The sequence below is a fragment of the Leptomonas pyrrhocoris genome (assembly GCF_001293395.1).
Source record: "Leptomonas pyrrhocoris isolate H10 chromosome Unknown, whole genome shotgun sequence".
Classification (NCBI taxonomy): Eukaryota; Euglenozoa; class Kinetoplastea; order Trypanosomatida; family Trypanosomatidae; genus Leptomonas; species Leptomonas pyrrhocoris.
The window spans coordinates 1,005,943-1,021,762 of NW_015438357.1; the positions used below are offsets into that span (position 1 = coordinate 1,005,943).

Below are 15,820 nucleotides of genomic sequence, written 5' to 3' on the forward strand. Positions count from 1 at the left end.
ACAGCCCAAAGAAAAGCAACAGCATCGACATTTGTGCACTTTCATTTGCTCCTCCTGTCTCACTTTCTCTCAAAGCTGCCTTTTTTCCCTTTTCAAACAAAAAATGAGTTGCACTCATAGGCTCTAAACTGCTTTTACGCTAATCATGTTAACTCACTCGCCTATGAGCACTGCAAAAGAGCTTGCAGACCAGTTTGCGAAGCAGGGGATGCGCTGTACCGAAGGCGACTCCTCTCCGCAGCTGTGGTGTTCGTACTGTACCGCATATCTTAGCGAGAAAGCTGCTATTTCAAAAGACCAGGAGGATTGTGCACAGGAAAGGAATGCGTCTCCGCAGAACACTGCGCAGAGCCCACGTAGTCAACCGCGCGCAACGGAGCCAACCGCACCTTCATCGTCTTCTCATGTAGTAAGTGTACGAGCTACAAAGGAGGCAATTCTCGCGCATTGTGCGACGCGTACTCACCTGCATCTCTACGAGCACCACACACAGGAGGATCTGCGCCACTGGTGCCCGGTGGAACTCCACGGTTACCGGATGCTTTTGAACCACCATTGCGTGTATCCGGCACGCATGTTTGGGGATGGCAGGCTGCTCATGGACTTCACCATCGCTGGTGGAATGTTGTTGGGGCAGGACGTGTGCGGGGGTGTGAAGCTGTGGCCGCAGCATCGATACGCTGCTGTCGAGCTGGTGCTTCCGTCCTCCCGCAGCGGCGTGCGGGAGGTGTGGGTACCGCTGCCGGAGCGAGAGGAAATCGAAGCAAAAATCAAGCCGCCTTCTTTAAAGCGACCAAAAGGAGAAGGCCGCAGCATGCAGCTGCTTCACGAAGGTTCTGAGATCCCTGCCGCGGTGGCATGGACCTACAACAACGAGGATCAGGTAGATGAGAAAGCTCCCTTTCTTTTCAGGAAGGATCATGCAATGATGCTTCAGTTTGTTCCGCGCTACTTCGACGAGGATCACGGCCTGCGCAGCCGGCGTGTGATAGAGGGCACCTTGGCAGCGGTTCTAGATGCCACCAACGCCTCCATCATCGCCGAAGCCCGCCTGCACGAACAACGGAGACGGTACTCGATCACGCACAACCTCGTTAAAAGCGCCAACCACTGCGAATCGGGCGCGAAGAGGGGGTGCAGCGATATTTCTGAGGGTTTGTGACGTCTGCGTCTCTTCTTTTCCTCCACGTTTTCATTTCACATTCCACGGTGCATTCTGCTAGTTTTAAACCGCGATTAATGCGCATGATTAAACCCCGCCCAGCGGGGTGGGAAAAAAAAGGTCCCAATAGAACGAGAAGAGAAGCAGCGCTTCAAAAAACGGTTGATCATACATACTGCTCTTTCCTCAGGGTTAGTGGAGCTTCAATGGACAAGGCAAATCACCGTCGCTGTCCTTTTTTTATCGCTAATTCTCTATTTCGACTCCTTTTTTTTTGACAACGAGTTCCGTGAGGTGTCGGCAGCAAACAGCCCTTCTTCTCAAAAGAGTTTTCTGTTAATGGAGCACGCTTCGACCATCTTGCAGCTTTTCATTCCTTTGCACCTCTCTCCCTCTACGAACTGCCTGTGCCCCAAAGCGAAAAACTGTGTGTGCGGTAAGGGGAACTGCAGATTAAAGCTGCAGGATTACAGAGACGACCCCAGCTTTCGCCTCCGTGGACAACAGCCCCCTTTTTCTTCTTTCTGTATTTGCCACCAAATAGCAACCGCAAAAACACCCTCGTTCTGCTCTTTTTTTTTGCTCTCTATCGTCGAGCAGAGTTTCAACTCTGCATTCTAAGGTCAGGCACACCAAAAACAGCAGCAATAGTACTAGTAATAATGTCCCTTACTTCCAAATTTATCGGTGGGATGAAGCACCTGTTGAAAGGGGGTAGTGTCAAGTACCTTGCTGCTGGTGAGCCGTATTGCCCGTTTGGCGAGGAATTTGGGTTGACGGTAATTCCTGAATATCTTTTGGAAGATGACCTAATGAAGCTCCGCAGAGGCTACGTCGACGTCTACACACGCAACTCGGACCACATTGTCCTCAACGATGGCCGCTTTCAGCTGCCGCCGCTGCCCCCTAGCTCCTTCCTGCCGCTCGTGGAACGCCTTGAGCAGGATGATATTGTGCCCAAAGGGTGGCTCAACAATCAGACAGCCAATCTGTACGAACCGGGCGACTTTATTCGTGCCCACATCGACAACCTTTTTGTGTACGACGACATTTTCGCCATCTGCTCGCTTGGCAGCAACGCTTTGCTGCGTTTGGTGCACGTCCAGAACGGCGAGGAGCTGGATGTGATGGTGCCTGATCGCTCCGTGTACATCATGTCTGGGCCTGCGCGATACGTGTACTTCCACATGGTGCTTCCCGTTGAGGCCCAACGATTTTCCCTTGTGCTTCGCCGCTCCATCATCGACTCGGACGGCGGTTTCCGCCCGATTACGACTCCGATTGGGGATATCATGCCGTACAAAGCGACGCGAATACTGAACGCGCTGTACAGCAGACAAGTCGGTGGCGTACGGGTGACGGTGGATGATGACTTCTTAGAACACGCCGACATTGGGGCCTTTGACACGTCGAGATGGGTAAAGCGTCTGCACCCGCTGCGTGACTGGTCGTTGCTGCGGCAGCTGGACGAGGACGAGGCCCGCATTGAGGAGCTGCGAGAGAAGCGTTTCATTGACGTGGACTTTAGCTGGCGGTACAAGGAGCTGCGCGAGTATTACAAGGCGATGGAGGAGTCTTTGTTGGCACCGCATGCTACCCCTGCTACCCCTGCTACACCGCACGTAGACACCAAAGGCTGAGACGATCCTGCTGTGCTACTCCTAACGGTTTTTTGTCCCCCTTGCGCCGATTGTGTCTCAACTCTCTGACTGAGAACGTATGGCGGAGGGCAAGGCAATGCGCTTTGCAAGAGATGGCTCCGAAAAGAGGCCACAACGTCAAGAAGGAAAGGCGATATGACGTGCGCGACTTGATTACGTGAAAGTTGGCATTTGCCCTGTTGCTTCTGAAAGCGTCACAGGTAAATACATACGCGAACAGTAAAAAACGCCCCCCCCCCAAAAAAAAAAAAAGGCGGCACAATACCTTGCCACGGCGCGTCAGTCTTTACGTGGATCGAGCACTTGTCAGAGCGCGTTAGAACGTGCCTTTTTCATAAAAGTCATTATTGCTGACTTCCCTTTCTGATAAAGCACACGGCTGGCAAGCCAAAGGATGGACTTGAGCCGAGTCAGGAGCTTCTCGACTTTCAGCCCACAGTGACACAAGAGTCGTATCATCTGAAAGTGCATTTTGGCCGCTTTTTCATCTTTCCTTTTGCGTGTGTGTCTCAATGAACGCTCGATTTGCGGGCGAAAAGGAGTAAACACTTGTGGAGCTTCATTATCGCACTCTCAAAGCCACCACGCCTCCTTCGTACATCGCAGGATTAATACTTTCTAACTTGATCTGCAAGGCAAGTATATTTCTTCCTTGTTTCTTCCTTGTTTTTTTAGAGAAGTGGGAGGCAAATGACGGAAAGCGGCACCGCATCAACTCTCTACATTCGCTGTGCAGGCATGCACAGCAGAGGAGAACTGCTGCACGAATTCTTCTACGCACACCGCGCGGCATTAGGACTGGATAGCTTCTACGAGCTGCCCAGCAGCTCCACTGGCGGTAACGGCCGTCAGGATGCCGACGCCGACCAGATGGCTGCGAGTGCAGAGGCGGAGCGAGCGTCCTCGCCACACTTGCCGGTGAGTTTTCCCGTGGAGGTGGTGTACGTGCGACAGTCACGGAAACCGTATTTTCTCGTGGAGTGGCGTTACCCCACCGAAGACGAAGTGAAGAAGCAAAACACCGTGGATGACGGCGCAACTCCCCACAAAACGGAGGACTCTTCTGCCCAGGAGGCAGCGCCGCCTCCGTCAAAGTCCAACGCATCGTCTTCGCAGAACCGTTTGCCGACCGATTTCCTTGCGCAGCTCGCGGAGCGCACATTAGCTCTCGGAAAAGGCGAAGAATCAGGCCGCAGCTTGACGTGGCGAGACCAGCCCGTGACGATCAGCGCCGCCCTGGCAGGCATGAAGGTGGCGACGGAGCGAACAAAGCTGGAGCTTCGTGACGCGCAGCTCAAAACCCAACGCGTGGCGGAGAAGCGCGCGAGGGATGAAACTGAGGCCGAAAAAAAAACACAAGGAAGCGGTGCTGAGGCTGGCAAGCCGGCGCCCTATTTTGTGCCTCGTAGCGTTCGCCGGCGCGCGTAAAGCGTGAGATTCGATAGCGACACTTTGCATGTGAAACAGGGGAAATGGTGAAACGATGCCTTGCGCTCGTTAGACGTGCGTATTCTGAATCTCCGGTCGTCACTGTACTACAAAATACCTAACATGAAGACTATTATTCTTGTTTCACACTCATCAACGTGATAAGCAGTGTCCAGCAGTCATGCCACACAACGAAGCAAGGCTATTTTTTGTTTTCCCCCTCTAGTGCGACTACGTCTTTCCATTTTAAGCTTACATCACTCTGCCCCCTCAACCTTCTGTTCTCTTCGCTTCCACGCTGTCACAGACATTTATACCCTTTTCTTTATTATCCTAATTTCTCGGCAGGGGTTCACAGCATTTAATTCAAAAGCAAAACTCTATATATTTGACAATTGATTCGCAAGTGAAACCTCTGCACCGGGAAAAGTTGCGTTTTGTATCATAACATTATACATAGTTCAGCCTTTTGGTTTCTTTTGAAAAGCTCAATCGTTTTCCTTCGTGACTCCTCTTTCAATATAACTGTGTTCTCCATCGTTGCTGACGGGTAATGCTTCGCTGCTCCACCTTTCTCGAGGTGCGTCTTCCGCACATTGCCCACAACATTGATTTAATTCGCACCCACTACGCATCCAAAGCAACGTTAATTCCCATGATAAAAGGCAACGCCTATGGCAACGGCCTCGAGCGGGTCGCAGGGTACATCCACGACGCCTGCAGGGTCAACCATTTCGGCGTCGCCTCACTGGGGGAGGCGGTCGCAGTGTTGAAAGGCAACGCCCACAGCATTGACACAGGACGCACCAACCACGTCGTTGTCTTCTCCGACACGGAGCTGATGGACGAGTCGGTGCACCACGTTTACGCAGAGCAGAACGCCAAGTACCGTGCCGGCAACGGGGCGCAGCTGGCACCGGTGCTCGGGACGGAGGAGCAGCTGCAACTGTTTTGCAAGCTCCGCCGCACCATCTTCAAGGACACCCCTCTGTGCTTGAAGATCAACACCGGGATGGACCGTCTTGGCGTGACACTGGAGCGGCTGAAGGAGTTGACACCGTTGCTGCGGGAAAACGGTGGTGTGGATTTGCTGCTGCAGCACTTCAGCGTGTCGGGCTTAGTAGGTCATTCCTTCACCAAAGCTCAACACATTAAGTTCCAGCAGGCGAAGGAATCTCTGCAAGCTGCCGGGGTAGAGGTGCGTGGCACGTCAGCGGCGAACAGCGGCGCCATCGAGCAGCGTCTCGCGGTGGAGGAGATGTATGTGCGACCAGGCTTAATGCTCTACGGACCCACCTCTCTCGCTGCCTCCAGCATCACCCCGGATGAGGTGCCCAAGTATCGGTTGTGGGACGGCAAGTGCTGCGGGTACTTCTACACCAAGGTGCTTCATCATTACGTTGCGAAGGCCGGGAGCTACATCGGCTACGGCATCACCCACAATCTCGTGCCGGAGGACGCCGTGATTGTGCTCATCCCTGTTGGCTACGCAGATGGCTTCATGCGGTACTATTCCAACATGCCCGTGACGGTGTCCCCCGCCCCTCCGCGAGGCCACGAAGACGATCCGGCGGTGAAGGAGAGTGCCCTTGTGGGCGTGGTGCACGGCAACGTGAACATGGACATCGCGGCTGTGGCGGTGCATCCAGCCATGGTGGGACACAGCGTGGAGGAGATCATGCGCCGCATTGAGAACGAGAGTCAAATCCTAGTGTGGGGCAACGATGTGGCGGAGAAGGCGGCCGCGGTGAAGTCGATTCCGTATCAGCTCATGTGTGGTTTGTCGATACGCGTTCCGCGACGGTATGTGGAGTAGTGGTACGCGAGAAAACAACAACGAAAAGGTAATGAATTTTTTTTATGCTGCTTTTACTTTTCTTTGTTGCGGTCAAAAGGCCACGTAAGAGGCATACCGTGCGCAAAACAATCCTTGCACTTTTCATCTTTTTTTTTTTCCGGCCACAGGGACGGTCGTCAGGTGTGATACCCCTAAACGTATTTTCTTGATATATATAAATATATAAATATATAAATATAAATATATATATATATATAGTTCGGATGCAAAAGGTGATTTTATTGCTCTTCTTTTTCTTCCCCAATTTCCTTTTTTTTTTGTGTGTGTGTGCTGTATTCGGACAGCTTGGGACACGAGCTTTCGTTTCTCTTTCTCGCCCGAGTTTATTAAGCAGCTATTACTCGCCTTCAACGGCCTGGCTGGCAGAAGCGGAATGAAAAGGAAAACACACACGCGCGCACCCGCTGCTCAACTTTCGTGAGCCGACGGTTTCGTTTGTGTTTTGAAAGCCGCTCGATGGCAGGAGTTTTAATTCCCTTTCCTCTTTCTTCGTGAGTGAAACTGTGGTTGGTGTCCACCACACTTCCTTCTTGATCGTTGGACGGGCTCCGGCGAAAAAGCCTGGACCAGTTCTCGCTTGCGGGCGACATGAACGGTTTTCTCTTTCCATCTACGTGCGTCTCTCTTTCTCATCCTTCTCCTCCCTCCTTTTCACTTTTTCTCGCTCTTCTCTTCACTGCAAAAAAAAAAACCCAACCTAGGTATTTCGAAAGCTTCCTTTTCCCTTTTATTTAGAAGACTGAGAGATCGCTGTGATACATCCTCTCCTCTCATTTCGCTACCCGTACACACTCACACTTCTCATTTCGGTGTTCTTCACCCTGTCATTTTTTTTTTCAGAGTATCCGCGTGAACTGAAGAAACATGGCGCTCCGCCGCATCCAGAAGGAACTGAAGGACCTGGAGAAGGACCCGCCGGCGAACACCAGCGGCGGTCCGGTGAACGAGAACGATCTGTTTAATTGGAAGGCCACCATCATCGGTCCGGAGGACTCTCCGTACGCTGGTGGTCTCTTCTTCCTCAACATTCACTTCCCGTCCGACTACCCCTTCAAGCCGCCGAAGCTGCAGTTCACCACCAAGATTTATCACCCGAATATCAACAACAACGGCGGCATCTGCCTTGATATCCTGAAGGACCAATGGTCGCCGGCGCTGACCATCTCCAAGGTTCTGCTGTCCGTGTGCTCCCTGCTTACGGACCCTAACCCGGATGATCCGCTTGTGCCGGATATTGCGCGCCAATACAAGACTGATAGGGCCGCCTTCAACAAGACGGCCGCAGAGTGGACGCGCCAATACGCCATGTAAAGGCAGAAGGAAGGTGGGATGGTGAACAAGCCCCGCACATGCAATGCAAACGATTGGAGAAGAGAGGGACACCAGGTGTGCAGAAGCCAGGTGAACACACACGGTTCTATGGATTGAGTTCACGTGACACAATTTATTGGATCACTACACACGCGTCACATGTCCGGCATGCACACCACGTTCTCATTTTTGTGAGGCAAGCTGTGTTTTGTTAAAGGATTCAGGTGGTCACAGATCCCCAGGCTTTTTAGATTTTACTTTTGCGCGTCTGTGAGTACTTCAGCATTCTTTGATATCACGCCACTCTTCTCTCCACTTCTGTTTCTTTCTTCAAGTAAAGAAAGACAAGGGGAAGGTTTTCACTAGGAGGAACGCACAGAATAGAGCCGTTAAAGGAAGCGAAGATCCGATGCCGGTGCTTGGTTTCTGTCTTCTTTGTATTTTTCTTTTGACCATTCATGCATGTGAGTTCACTGGTTGGTTGCCTTGAATATTGCGCATTATTATTATTTTAGTATTGATTCTCTTTTTTTTTCTTGTTCTTTCCTCTTTGTGTCCCCATCTTTCTCTCTCTTTATATGAAAATATCCGTGTTGGCGTACTGGCTCGGATGCAAGTGCTCATCGCTTTCACCTTTTCTTTTTCTTTTTCTTCTTGGTTGGTGTTCGTGATGCCTCGGTGTCTCCAATCCTCAACCATAAAAACGGTGGGAAAGCACGCCAAACCACTTAAGCTCTCGCGTGCTCGACAAACACAAACAACATCAACAACAAACAAAATCAGACGAGCGTATTTAAGTGCGTTGGTGACCGAACGAACAGACGATTGCATTGGGCGACGTTCTCAGTGCTTTTTAAGGAAACAGAAGGAGAGGAAGGTTAACGTGTATGAAGTGAGGAAGGTAAAACTTGCAAGCCAGCATTTTATTTTATTGACAGAAAGGTAAATTTGTGTTTTTGGTTAAACGTAATACGTAATTTGAAGTTTAAGAGAGGACGGAAAAAGCACGGCTGCAGTAGAAGAATAGACCCACAAAAGAGAAGAAAAGAAACGAGTAGTGATAGATCGTGAGAGCAGCCGTGTGGAACCACGGCGGGCTTTAAAAGCAAACTTAGATCGCAAAATACACATTCCACGGGTCCTCGCAATTTGTTTCTTCTCATCTTTTTCTGCTGTGTTTTTATCTTTCCTCTGCCGTATCTGTGCGGTGATAAATAAATATTGCGACTGAGAGTCTTCATTCTTCTCTTCTGTTTCTTGTCTTGAACGAACTTTTTTTGTTGTGGTTGCTATGGAGTTTTATGGATTATCTTTTCTGCGTCCCGCGTGATGTTGAGTGAAGAAACTAAAAAAGAAAAACAAGTCGAAGTTATTTTCACTCTTGAGAAAGAGTCGTTGGCATTTGCATTGCACTTGAAGCGTCTGTGATGCCGGCCCTTCCGTCGAAAGAACGGTCAGGCCTTTTTTGTTTGCATAAAATGGGTGTCTTGGCGTACCTTTTCTGATACTTTTTTCGCTTTCCGGTGCGGTTGCGAGAAAGAGAAAGAGAGAGACACCCACCCACACATACACGCACATCCTCTCACACACACGCGCAGCCTTTGCTGTATGATGAGGCTACCTTGGTCGATTCTGTTGTCTTTTCTTTTCTGCAAGTGGAGCCGGTGCCTTCTTTCGTGTGTGAAGCTTCGACGCCGGCCGATTTATGTGCGCGCCACACGGAAAAAGAAAACGGCGACGAGAATGTTGCATCGGCTGTCGGCCTCTCTCATCTTCCCCTCTTGTTTTTTCTCTTGTTCCTCTCCGTTGCCTCTGTTTACACCCTTCTTTCTGGCCACTATAAAGGACTTCATACTCTTCCGAACTCGAGGCCCCCCACGTATACCTTTAACCATCCCCCACTGTCTCATAAACTCACATCAGCAAAATGGCCAAAGGAAAGCGCTCCGCTGATGCCAAGGGCAGCCAGAAGCGCCAGAAGAAGGTGCTGCGCGACAACATCCGCGGCATCACCCGCGGCTCCATCCGCCGCATGGCCCGCCGTGGTGGCGTGAAGCGCATCTCGAGTGAGATCTACGAGGAGGTGCGCCGCGTGCTGAAGGCCTACGTCGAGGACGTCGTGCGCTCCAGCACCGCGTACACCGAGTATGCACGCAAGAAGACGGTGACGGCGTCGGACGTCGTGAACGCGCTGCGCAAGCGCGGCCACATCCTGTACGGCTACGCGTAAACGTTTACGGAGAAGGCTTTGCTTTCTATCGTGCTTTTCGCCTCCTTCTGTGCCGTATTCGGGATGGTGTTGCGTGACTACTTCGCAACGTTGGGGAAGTAAGCACCGCTTACCTTCCTTTTTCATAGATGCTCTTGCTTTGTTCTTGTCTTTTTCTTGTTTAGAACGTCTTTTCTTTCTTTTTTTTTTTCTCTCCTTCAGGATTCCTCCGCCATCGTGCATCGCGCCTGGAGGGTGTGAAGCTTCGACCTGAAGACCCGTTAAGAGGCTGCGGTCGCTCTACGTGGGGTTCGACAACGGTTGGAAGGAGAGAAAACGAAGTATATAAAGGACCTCCACGGATTCTTGTTTTCAACTGTCACTTTGCGTTCCATTGTGGCGCTAAAGGGAAAAATATGTATTTCTTTTTTTGTCTCCACTTTTCTGCTCTTGAAGATCTAGCTTCTGTGTTCACTTTTGCTGCAGTGGCACTTGCTTTTCTTCTCGTACCATAGAAGAGCTTTCTGCGTGGCCTTCAGTTCACAGATTTCTCAAACACAATGAACGGTGTTTAGGGTACATTTTTTTTTAAGTCTTTCTTTCTCCCTCGAGTTGCTCCTCAACTTTTCCTCTTTCCTACTTTTATGAAATCATGTGTACCAGATTTGTGCGCATTGAATAGCACGACAGCTACTGAAACGAAGGCTTACGAGAAGCACAGGTTTGTCGTACATCCTTACGCACACACCCAAGATTGTCGTATTGCGACCTACAAAGGAAACCTTCTCTTTTCGTTATAGCCTGCGAGTGGGCGGCAAGCTGTGTGACCCTGAACCGCCCCAAAAAAGCCGTAGCTGAAGTCGAAAGGTCCAAACTCACTTATCAGCACACTTCACAGCCTTTCTTTGTTTTCTTTTTACATGGCGGACACACGCCCCGATGCAGCTTCCGCGCCGTTGTCGCCGGCGCAGACCGCCTCAGCAGGCGCCACCGCTTCTGCCGCTGCTTTAGACCGCAAGACAGTGCAGGCGCTCTACGCCGCCCTGCGCACGTCGATCCCCGCCGACGTGCAGAAGTCGCTTCTCCGCGACTCGCTTGAAGAGCTAAAGTTCCTCCTTGCGCGACAACCGCGGCTGAGCAGTTTCCATCACCGCCGTCGTGAGTCACTGCGTCACCCCGCGTTGGCGATGGCGACCAAAAACTACTACCAGCTGTGCCGCCGCAAACGTCTCGAGTACGCCGTCCAGTTCGTCACCGCGGAACAGCAGAACCAAACGCATTATCAGTACTTCAAACGAGCCGATGCGCAGGAGGGCCAGACAGACAACGCTGATATGGTGGCGGCGCAGCGGGAGTCGGAGATGGTGGATATCCTCCTTGCCGAGTATGCGCAGGCCGGCGACTTTCAAGAGGAGTACGGTCGGCGCAATCAGAACGCCGTTGCCGTTAACATCGGCGACTCGCTTCCCTTTAGCACCGGCCTATCCTTTGGAAGCCGCGGAGTCGGCGGTAACAATGCCCAGTTGCTGGGGAGCATCAGTGCAATGGAGGTGAAGAGTGAGACGAGTTTAACGAGCGAGTCACGCGTCGGCGACAGCACCTTCTTCACCGACGTCGGAAACGCAAGTTTGAAAGGCACGAGCGGGGTATGGCGCAGTGGTCAGTCCATCATGCACCACCGCGGCGCCAGCGCAGGTAATCACGCACCCTTAGCAGACGGAACAGGCCTCTTCTCCCCCGGACGCTCCGGACACAGTTTTTCGGCTGGAAACACCGTCTACAGCGAGAGCATCAGTGGCGGCGGTTACCCACGCGGCGGAAGGAACGCCCGCGGCCCGCCTGGCGGCGCGAGTCGCTTCTTCTCCAAACGCCACGACCGTGCCGAAGGTGGTCCTAGCAGTACACGTTGCGGCAGCGGCAGAGGCGACGGCGGTGCACGCTGGAGCGCGGAGATGCTCAGCATGGTGGTTCGTCGGGCCGAGGAGGAGCTACAGGCTGGCTCCGGCGGAGATCCGTACCTCTTGACCTCATCCCGCCCTATCGAGATTCTGCTCACGTGCTACGCCGGGGTGCGGCGCGACCCCGCCGTGATGGCGCTCGGCGCTGCGTCGTTTCTGGTGGGCGGTGACAACTTCTCCACCTCGACCACCACCGCCTCCCCCGCCGACGCCGACCCCGTCTTCAACGCAGTGGTGGAGGAGGATGTGCGGTGGGATCAGCTGGCCCAGTGCTACCGACAGCTCTTGCGGGAGGCCAACTCCGTCCGCCAGGCTGCCGCGTCGGTCGTCGCGCACGACACCTTCGTCAACGACATCCTTCGCCGCTTCTGGGAGCGACTCACGGTGTCGCCGGCCGCGCGGCTGGCACACAAGGCGCAGGAGGCGGCTAGCCGGAAGCGCGACGCCACCGATGCAGCGGCCTCCTCGAAAGGGAGCCCATCTCGAATTGTCGCGGATGAAGCGGAGGAGGACGACTTGGATGAGATCCAGACGACGATAGGCGACGAAGCAGAGGCGTTCGCTGGAAACGGCGGTGGCGGCGGTGGCGCGGGCGGCGCAAAGCCCACGACGCGCAAGTCGCCACGCTCAAGGAAAGGTGGATCGGCGGCCTTGTCGAGGACAAATTTGAAGGGGAAAGGTAAAGGAAAGAAGAGGAAGTCATCGTTAGGGGGTTTCTCTGCGAAAGCCGCTGAGCCTGCCTCCACCGTTGCCTACTACATGACTCCTCTCCAGTACGTCTACCTGCACACCCGCATGGCGCACGTGCTTCTGCCGGACTCCAACGCATTGGATATGGAGCTGCTCTACTTTATTCAGGAAGACCTGCTCGTCGACGCCGCGTATAACGAGAGCGACGCGTTTCAGACGCTTTACTTTGGCGAAGCACCGCACCTTGTGGGATCGAATGGCCTGGTGCGGTCGCGTGGGTCGGAGAGGCGACTCGGCGGCAAAGGTCGTTTTGCGCCGTGGCAGGAGGACGACAACGCCGCCAACGACGATGATGGGGAGAAAGCGTTGACGCTGCGGCAGCGTTTCTTGGCGGTGCGTCGGCACGGCTACGAACTCGGTGAGGACGGTGGGGTGAGCAGTCGTCTGGGCGACAACATCAGTGTGATGGTGCGCCGTGCCACCACCACCAGTGCTGGAGGTATCACCAACGATGAGGTCTCCTCCATCCAGGCTGGAGGTAAACATGCAGGCAGCACCGTCAGCGGTGCGGGCGGTGGTGATAAGAGCAAAGAAACGCCCGTGAACGCCTTGTCGCTTGTCAACATGTGCTTCAGCATTGCAGAGCTGCCGTCGCTGACGTATCAGCAGTTCTGGTGCTCGATGATGGAGCTGGCGGACAACTGGACCTGCTGCGCCGGCCACCCTGTTGAGACCGCCATCTTTCTCTGGGAGCTCTACGCCGAGGTGTTTGGTCTCGATTGGGGGCCCGAGGACGAGGCGTTCATGACGGAGCTGGAGGAGAAGGCAGCCCAGGCGAGTAAACTGGAGCGCTCCAGGATGGAAGAGGAGGTCACAGACGCGCTGCGGTCGTTTGAAGACCTCGTCCAGGCGCTGCGGGAACGCGACCGTGAGAGTGAGACGTCGTCGTCGGACGACTCGGTGGGAGGGCTGAGCAACGAAACGGCGTATTTGCGCAGCGAGCGCGCCAAGCGGCGCCGTCGTCGCCGCCGCAAGTCGAGGAAAAACGCCGCGAACTCGTCCCTCGTGGAGGGGGAGGAGAGTTCTTTAAGCGGCTGGTCGGCGTCCGACATGGACCTTTCCCTGACGGCGTGGAACGCGGTGGCGGGTGACGGGCATCAGGCGGCCAAAGGGTGGGTGTACTTTGAGCAGGTTGGTGAGGACGGGGTAAAGCGACGCTACCGCCGTCGGGTCGTGCACTGCCAGACGCGGCGTCATAAGGCTGCTGCCCATCCAAAAACATCCTCGCTGTCGTCCTCGCTAGAGAACACCGATGAGTTGTCGTTTATTCTTGAAGAGGATCTGCGCGAGGACGGCACGGTGGTCAAGCGGCGGAAGCGGCGCTGCAAGGAAGTGGTGGACACCGTTATGGCGCAAGGTAAGCGTCGTCGTCGCCTCAAGCCACACGGAAAGCGCTCCGCAGGCAAAATAACCTCCACCGCCTTGTACGAGCACCGGCGCAAGTACGATGAGGACAACGCAAAGCAGCTGCGACGACTCGAGGACCGCCGGCGCGTGGAGACAGGGAGCTCGCGCGGTTCCAGCTTAACCTCGTGGAGCTCGATCGACGACGGAAACACCGACGATCGCCGCAACGGGCAGCGGCGTCGACGCCGTGTTCGCCGCACCGGACCACGACGTGATCGGCTGCGAAGTCACTCGCGGACCGACGACGATGCAAGTGTGCAGTCTACTTCTGATGACGAGAAGGACGGAAAGCCGGAGCGGGGAAAATCAGCGCGACGGTCGCGTCTCACCTCCGCAGAGCTGCAGGATTTGCAGGAGAACAAAGAGTGGCTGTGCACGGTGCTAGGGGCGAAGGGCATTTGTTTGCCCCCGCCAATGTTCGACATTCCCGCGGAGCAGGTGCTGCTCTACGAGTTGCTGCGTCTGACGAGGGAGAATGAGGCGAAGGGCGGTGGCGGGACGGGCGGTGGCGGGACGGGCGGTGGCGGGACGGGCGGTGGCGGGACGGGCGGCGGCCCAAGCGGGGAGGGCCTCTTCAACGTCGGAGAAGGCGAGGGCTCGGGTGGGACGGACCTCTCTCGCCTCGCCGCCCTTCTCGCGCAGTCTACCGCCTTCAACCTCGCCGGTCTCGATGACTCCGCCCTCATGCGACGGCTGCTGGGAGAGGACGGGGACGAGTCAGGTCAAGCTCTGTCGCCGCACCAACTTCAGATCATTCTCCTGGCCCTCGCGCAGGGGCAACGGCGAGCGGGCGGCGCTGCCACGATCGAGACGGAAGGGATGCGGCGCCGTCGGCTGTATCTGCTCCGCATGCTGGAGGAGCAGCAAGAACGCGAGCGGCAGTCGAAGGAGGACGCCGGCGGCGCGGCGCTGCTGCCGGCCGGGGCGGCGGCTGAGGCGGCTGACAGTGCGCCTCGCCCCGCCAAACCCTCCCCGGCTCCCCCCACTGCCCCACCCCCTTATTCGGCCCCTGGCAGGTATCTGCGGCCTTCCGCACAGGATGGCAGCGCGTATCTGGCGAGCATGGGCCGAGAGATGCAGCTCGCGACAAGGATTCCCCTTCCGCCCCCACCAAGAGCCAAACTCTCAGGCCCACGAAGCAGCACGGAGGATGGGGAGTGGGTTTTATCGCCCGCCACGGCGGCAGAACGGAGAGAGCTGGAGCGGCTTTTTCGCGAGCTTGAAGCGTATTGGGCCGATCGTGTCTCGCAGAGGGGTCGCTACCGCGTACACATCGTGGAGTACACCAAGGAGCAGCTGGAAGAGTTCTTTGCGCATCTGCATCTCGGGTCACGGCAGCGCGCGCTGCTGCGTGGACGAGCCCCGTTAGCTGCTGCAACATCGCTGGTGGGTGGGACACTGCACCAGGACACGCCGCGCACTGGCCCGCTGGAAACTAGCGCGAGTCGCAGGGAGAGCGGAGTCAGCGCTACTGTTCCTGCTGCTGCTGCTGCCGTCTCGCCGTTCACCGCAGCTCCAGTGAAGCTGTTTACTCTGACCACAGAGGCATCTCTTGATGGGGCGCTGCGGGAGAGCTACCAGAGCTACTTCAGCGACAAGGTGTTTAGCAAGTCCTGCAAGAACGCAATCTACAAGGTCGAGCAGCCCGCGCCCGCTGCTTCTCCTCCTGCTTCAGCAGTGCCAGCTTCCGGGCGACGTCAACCGCAGCCGAACCTCCCTCCCCTCTCGCAGTCGGGGCGTGAGCACGGAAGGAGCTCGCCCCCCTCGAGGGCTTATCAGGGCACGGCCCGTCAGTCCTCAGCACCTGCGGCGGCACCACCGTCGCCACAATTGCCGGCAAAAAGTCTACCGACGTTGGCAGGCACATCGACGGCCAGACTCAATCAATCCTCCTCCTCATCCAACTCCACCAACGTCCTTCCCAAGGTTTAAAAGGCCGAACCTTCTCTTGTTCACTATCACCCCTTTACGGTAGATGTACTTTTTTTTTCCGAATGCATAGTTGAACCTCTCGATCGCTTGGGTCTCTCTCTCTCTCTCTCTCTCTATATATATATATATATATATATATATATC

General features: G+C 54.9%; 7 protein-coding genes across 8 annotated transcripts; all 7 read left to right on the forward strand.

Annotated features, from left to right (window-relative positions):
* Positions 1-73: 73 nt before the first annotated feature.
* Positions 74-1,162, forward strand: ABB37_00306 (hypothetical protein; the record flags this gene model as incomplete). 2 transcript variants are annotated; one of them, XM_015796463.1, is made up of 1 exon in its annotated part: positions 74-1,162. In XM_015796463.1, the coding sequence occupies exon 1, from the start codon at positions 146-148 to the stop codon at positions 1,160-1,162; it is 1,017 nt and encodes a 338-aa protein (XP_015664471.1). In that variant the 5' UTR covers positions 74-145. The 2 variants fall into 2 exon arrangements, with proteins under 2 accessions (XP_015664471.1, XP_015664472.1); XM_015796464.1 differs by having other exon boundaries at positions 119-1,162.
* Positions 1,163-1,578: 416 nt separating this feature from the next.
* ABB37_00307 (putative mitochondrial hypothetical protein) lies at positions 1,579-2,802 on the forward strand (the record flags this gene model as incomplete). The annotated part of the gene is made up of 1 exon (XM_015796465.1): positions 1,579-2,802. The coding sequence occupies exon 1, from the start codon at positions 1,825-1,827 to the stop codon at positions 2,800-2,802; it is 978 nt and encodes a 325-aa protein (XP_015664473.1). The 5' UTR covers positions 1,579-1,824.
* A 558-nt stretch (positions 2,803-3,360) lies between these two features.
* Positions 3,361-4,251, forward strand: ABB37_00308 (hypothetical protein; the record flags this gene model as incomplete). The annotated part of the gene is made up of 1 exon (XM_015796466.1): positions 3,361-4,251. Exon 1 carries the CDS (start codon positions 3,562-3,564, stop codon positions 4,249-4,251), a length of 690 nt encoding a protein of 229 aa, XP_015664474.1. The 5' UTR covers positions 3,361-3,561.
* Positions 4,252-4,556: 305 nt separating this feature from the next.
* ABB37_00309 (putative alanine racemase 2) lies at positions 4,557-6,067 on the forward strand (the record flags this gene model as incomplete). The annotated part of the gene is made up of 1 exon (XM_015796467.1): positions 4,557-6,067. Exon 1 carries the CDS (start codon positions 4,805-4,807, stop codon positions 6,065-6,067), a length of 1,263 nt encoding a protein of 420 aa, XP_015664475.1. The 5' UTR covers positions 4,557-4,804.
* A 741-nt stretch (positions 6,068-6,808) lies between these two features.
* ABB37_00310 (putative ubiquitin-conjugating enzyme e2) lies at positions 6,809-7,420 on the forward strand (the record flags this gene model as incomplete). The annotated part of the gene is made up of 1 exon (XM_015796468.1): positions 6,809-7,420. The coding sequence occupies exon 1, from the start codon at positions 6,974-6,976 to the stop codon at positions 7,418-7,420; it is 447 nt and encodes a 148-aa protein (XP_015664476.1). The 5' UTR covers positions 6,809-6,973.
* A 1,843-nt stretch (positions 7,421-9,263) lies between these two features.
* On the forward strand, positions 9,264-9,650 carry ABB37_00311 (histone H4; the record flags this gene model as incomplete). The annotated part of the gene is made up of 1 exon (XM_015796469.1): positions 9,264-9,650. Exon 1 carries the CDS (start codon positions 9,348-9,350, stop codon positions 9,648-9,650), a length of 303 nt encoding a protein of 100 aa, XP_015664477.1. The 5' UTR covers positions 9,264-9,347.
* Positions 9,651-10,290: 640 nt separating this feature from the next.
* Positions 10,291-15,676, forward strand: ABB37_00312 (hypothetical protein; the record flags this gene model as incomplete). The annotated part of the gene is made up of 1 exon (XM_015796470.1): positions 10,291-15,676. The coding sequence occupies exon 1, from the start codon at positions 10,550-10,552 to the stop codon at positions 15,674-15,676; it is 5,127 nt and encodes a 1,708-aa protein (XP_015664478.1). The 5' UTR covers positions 10,291-10,549.
* Positions 15,677-15,820: the final 144 nt, after the last annotated feature.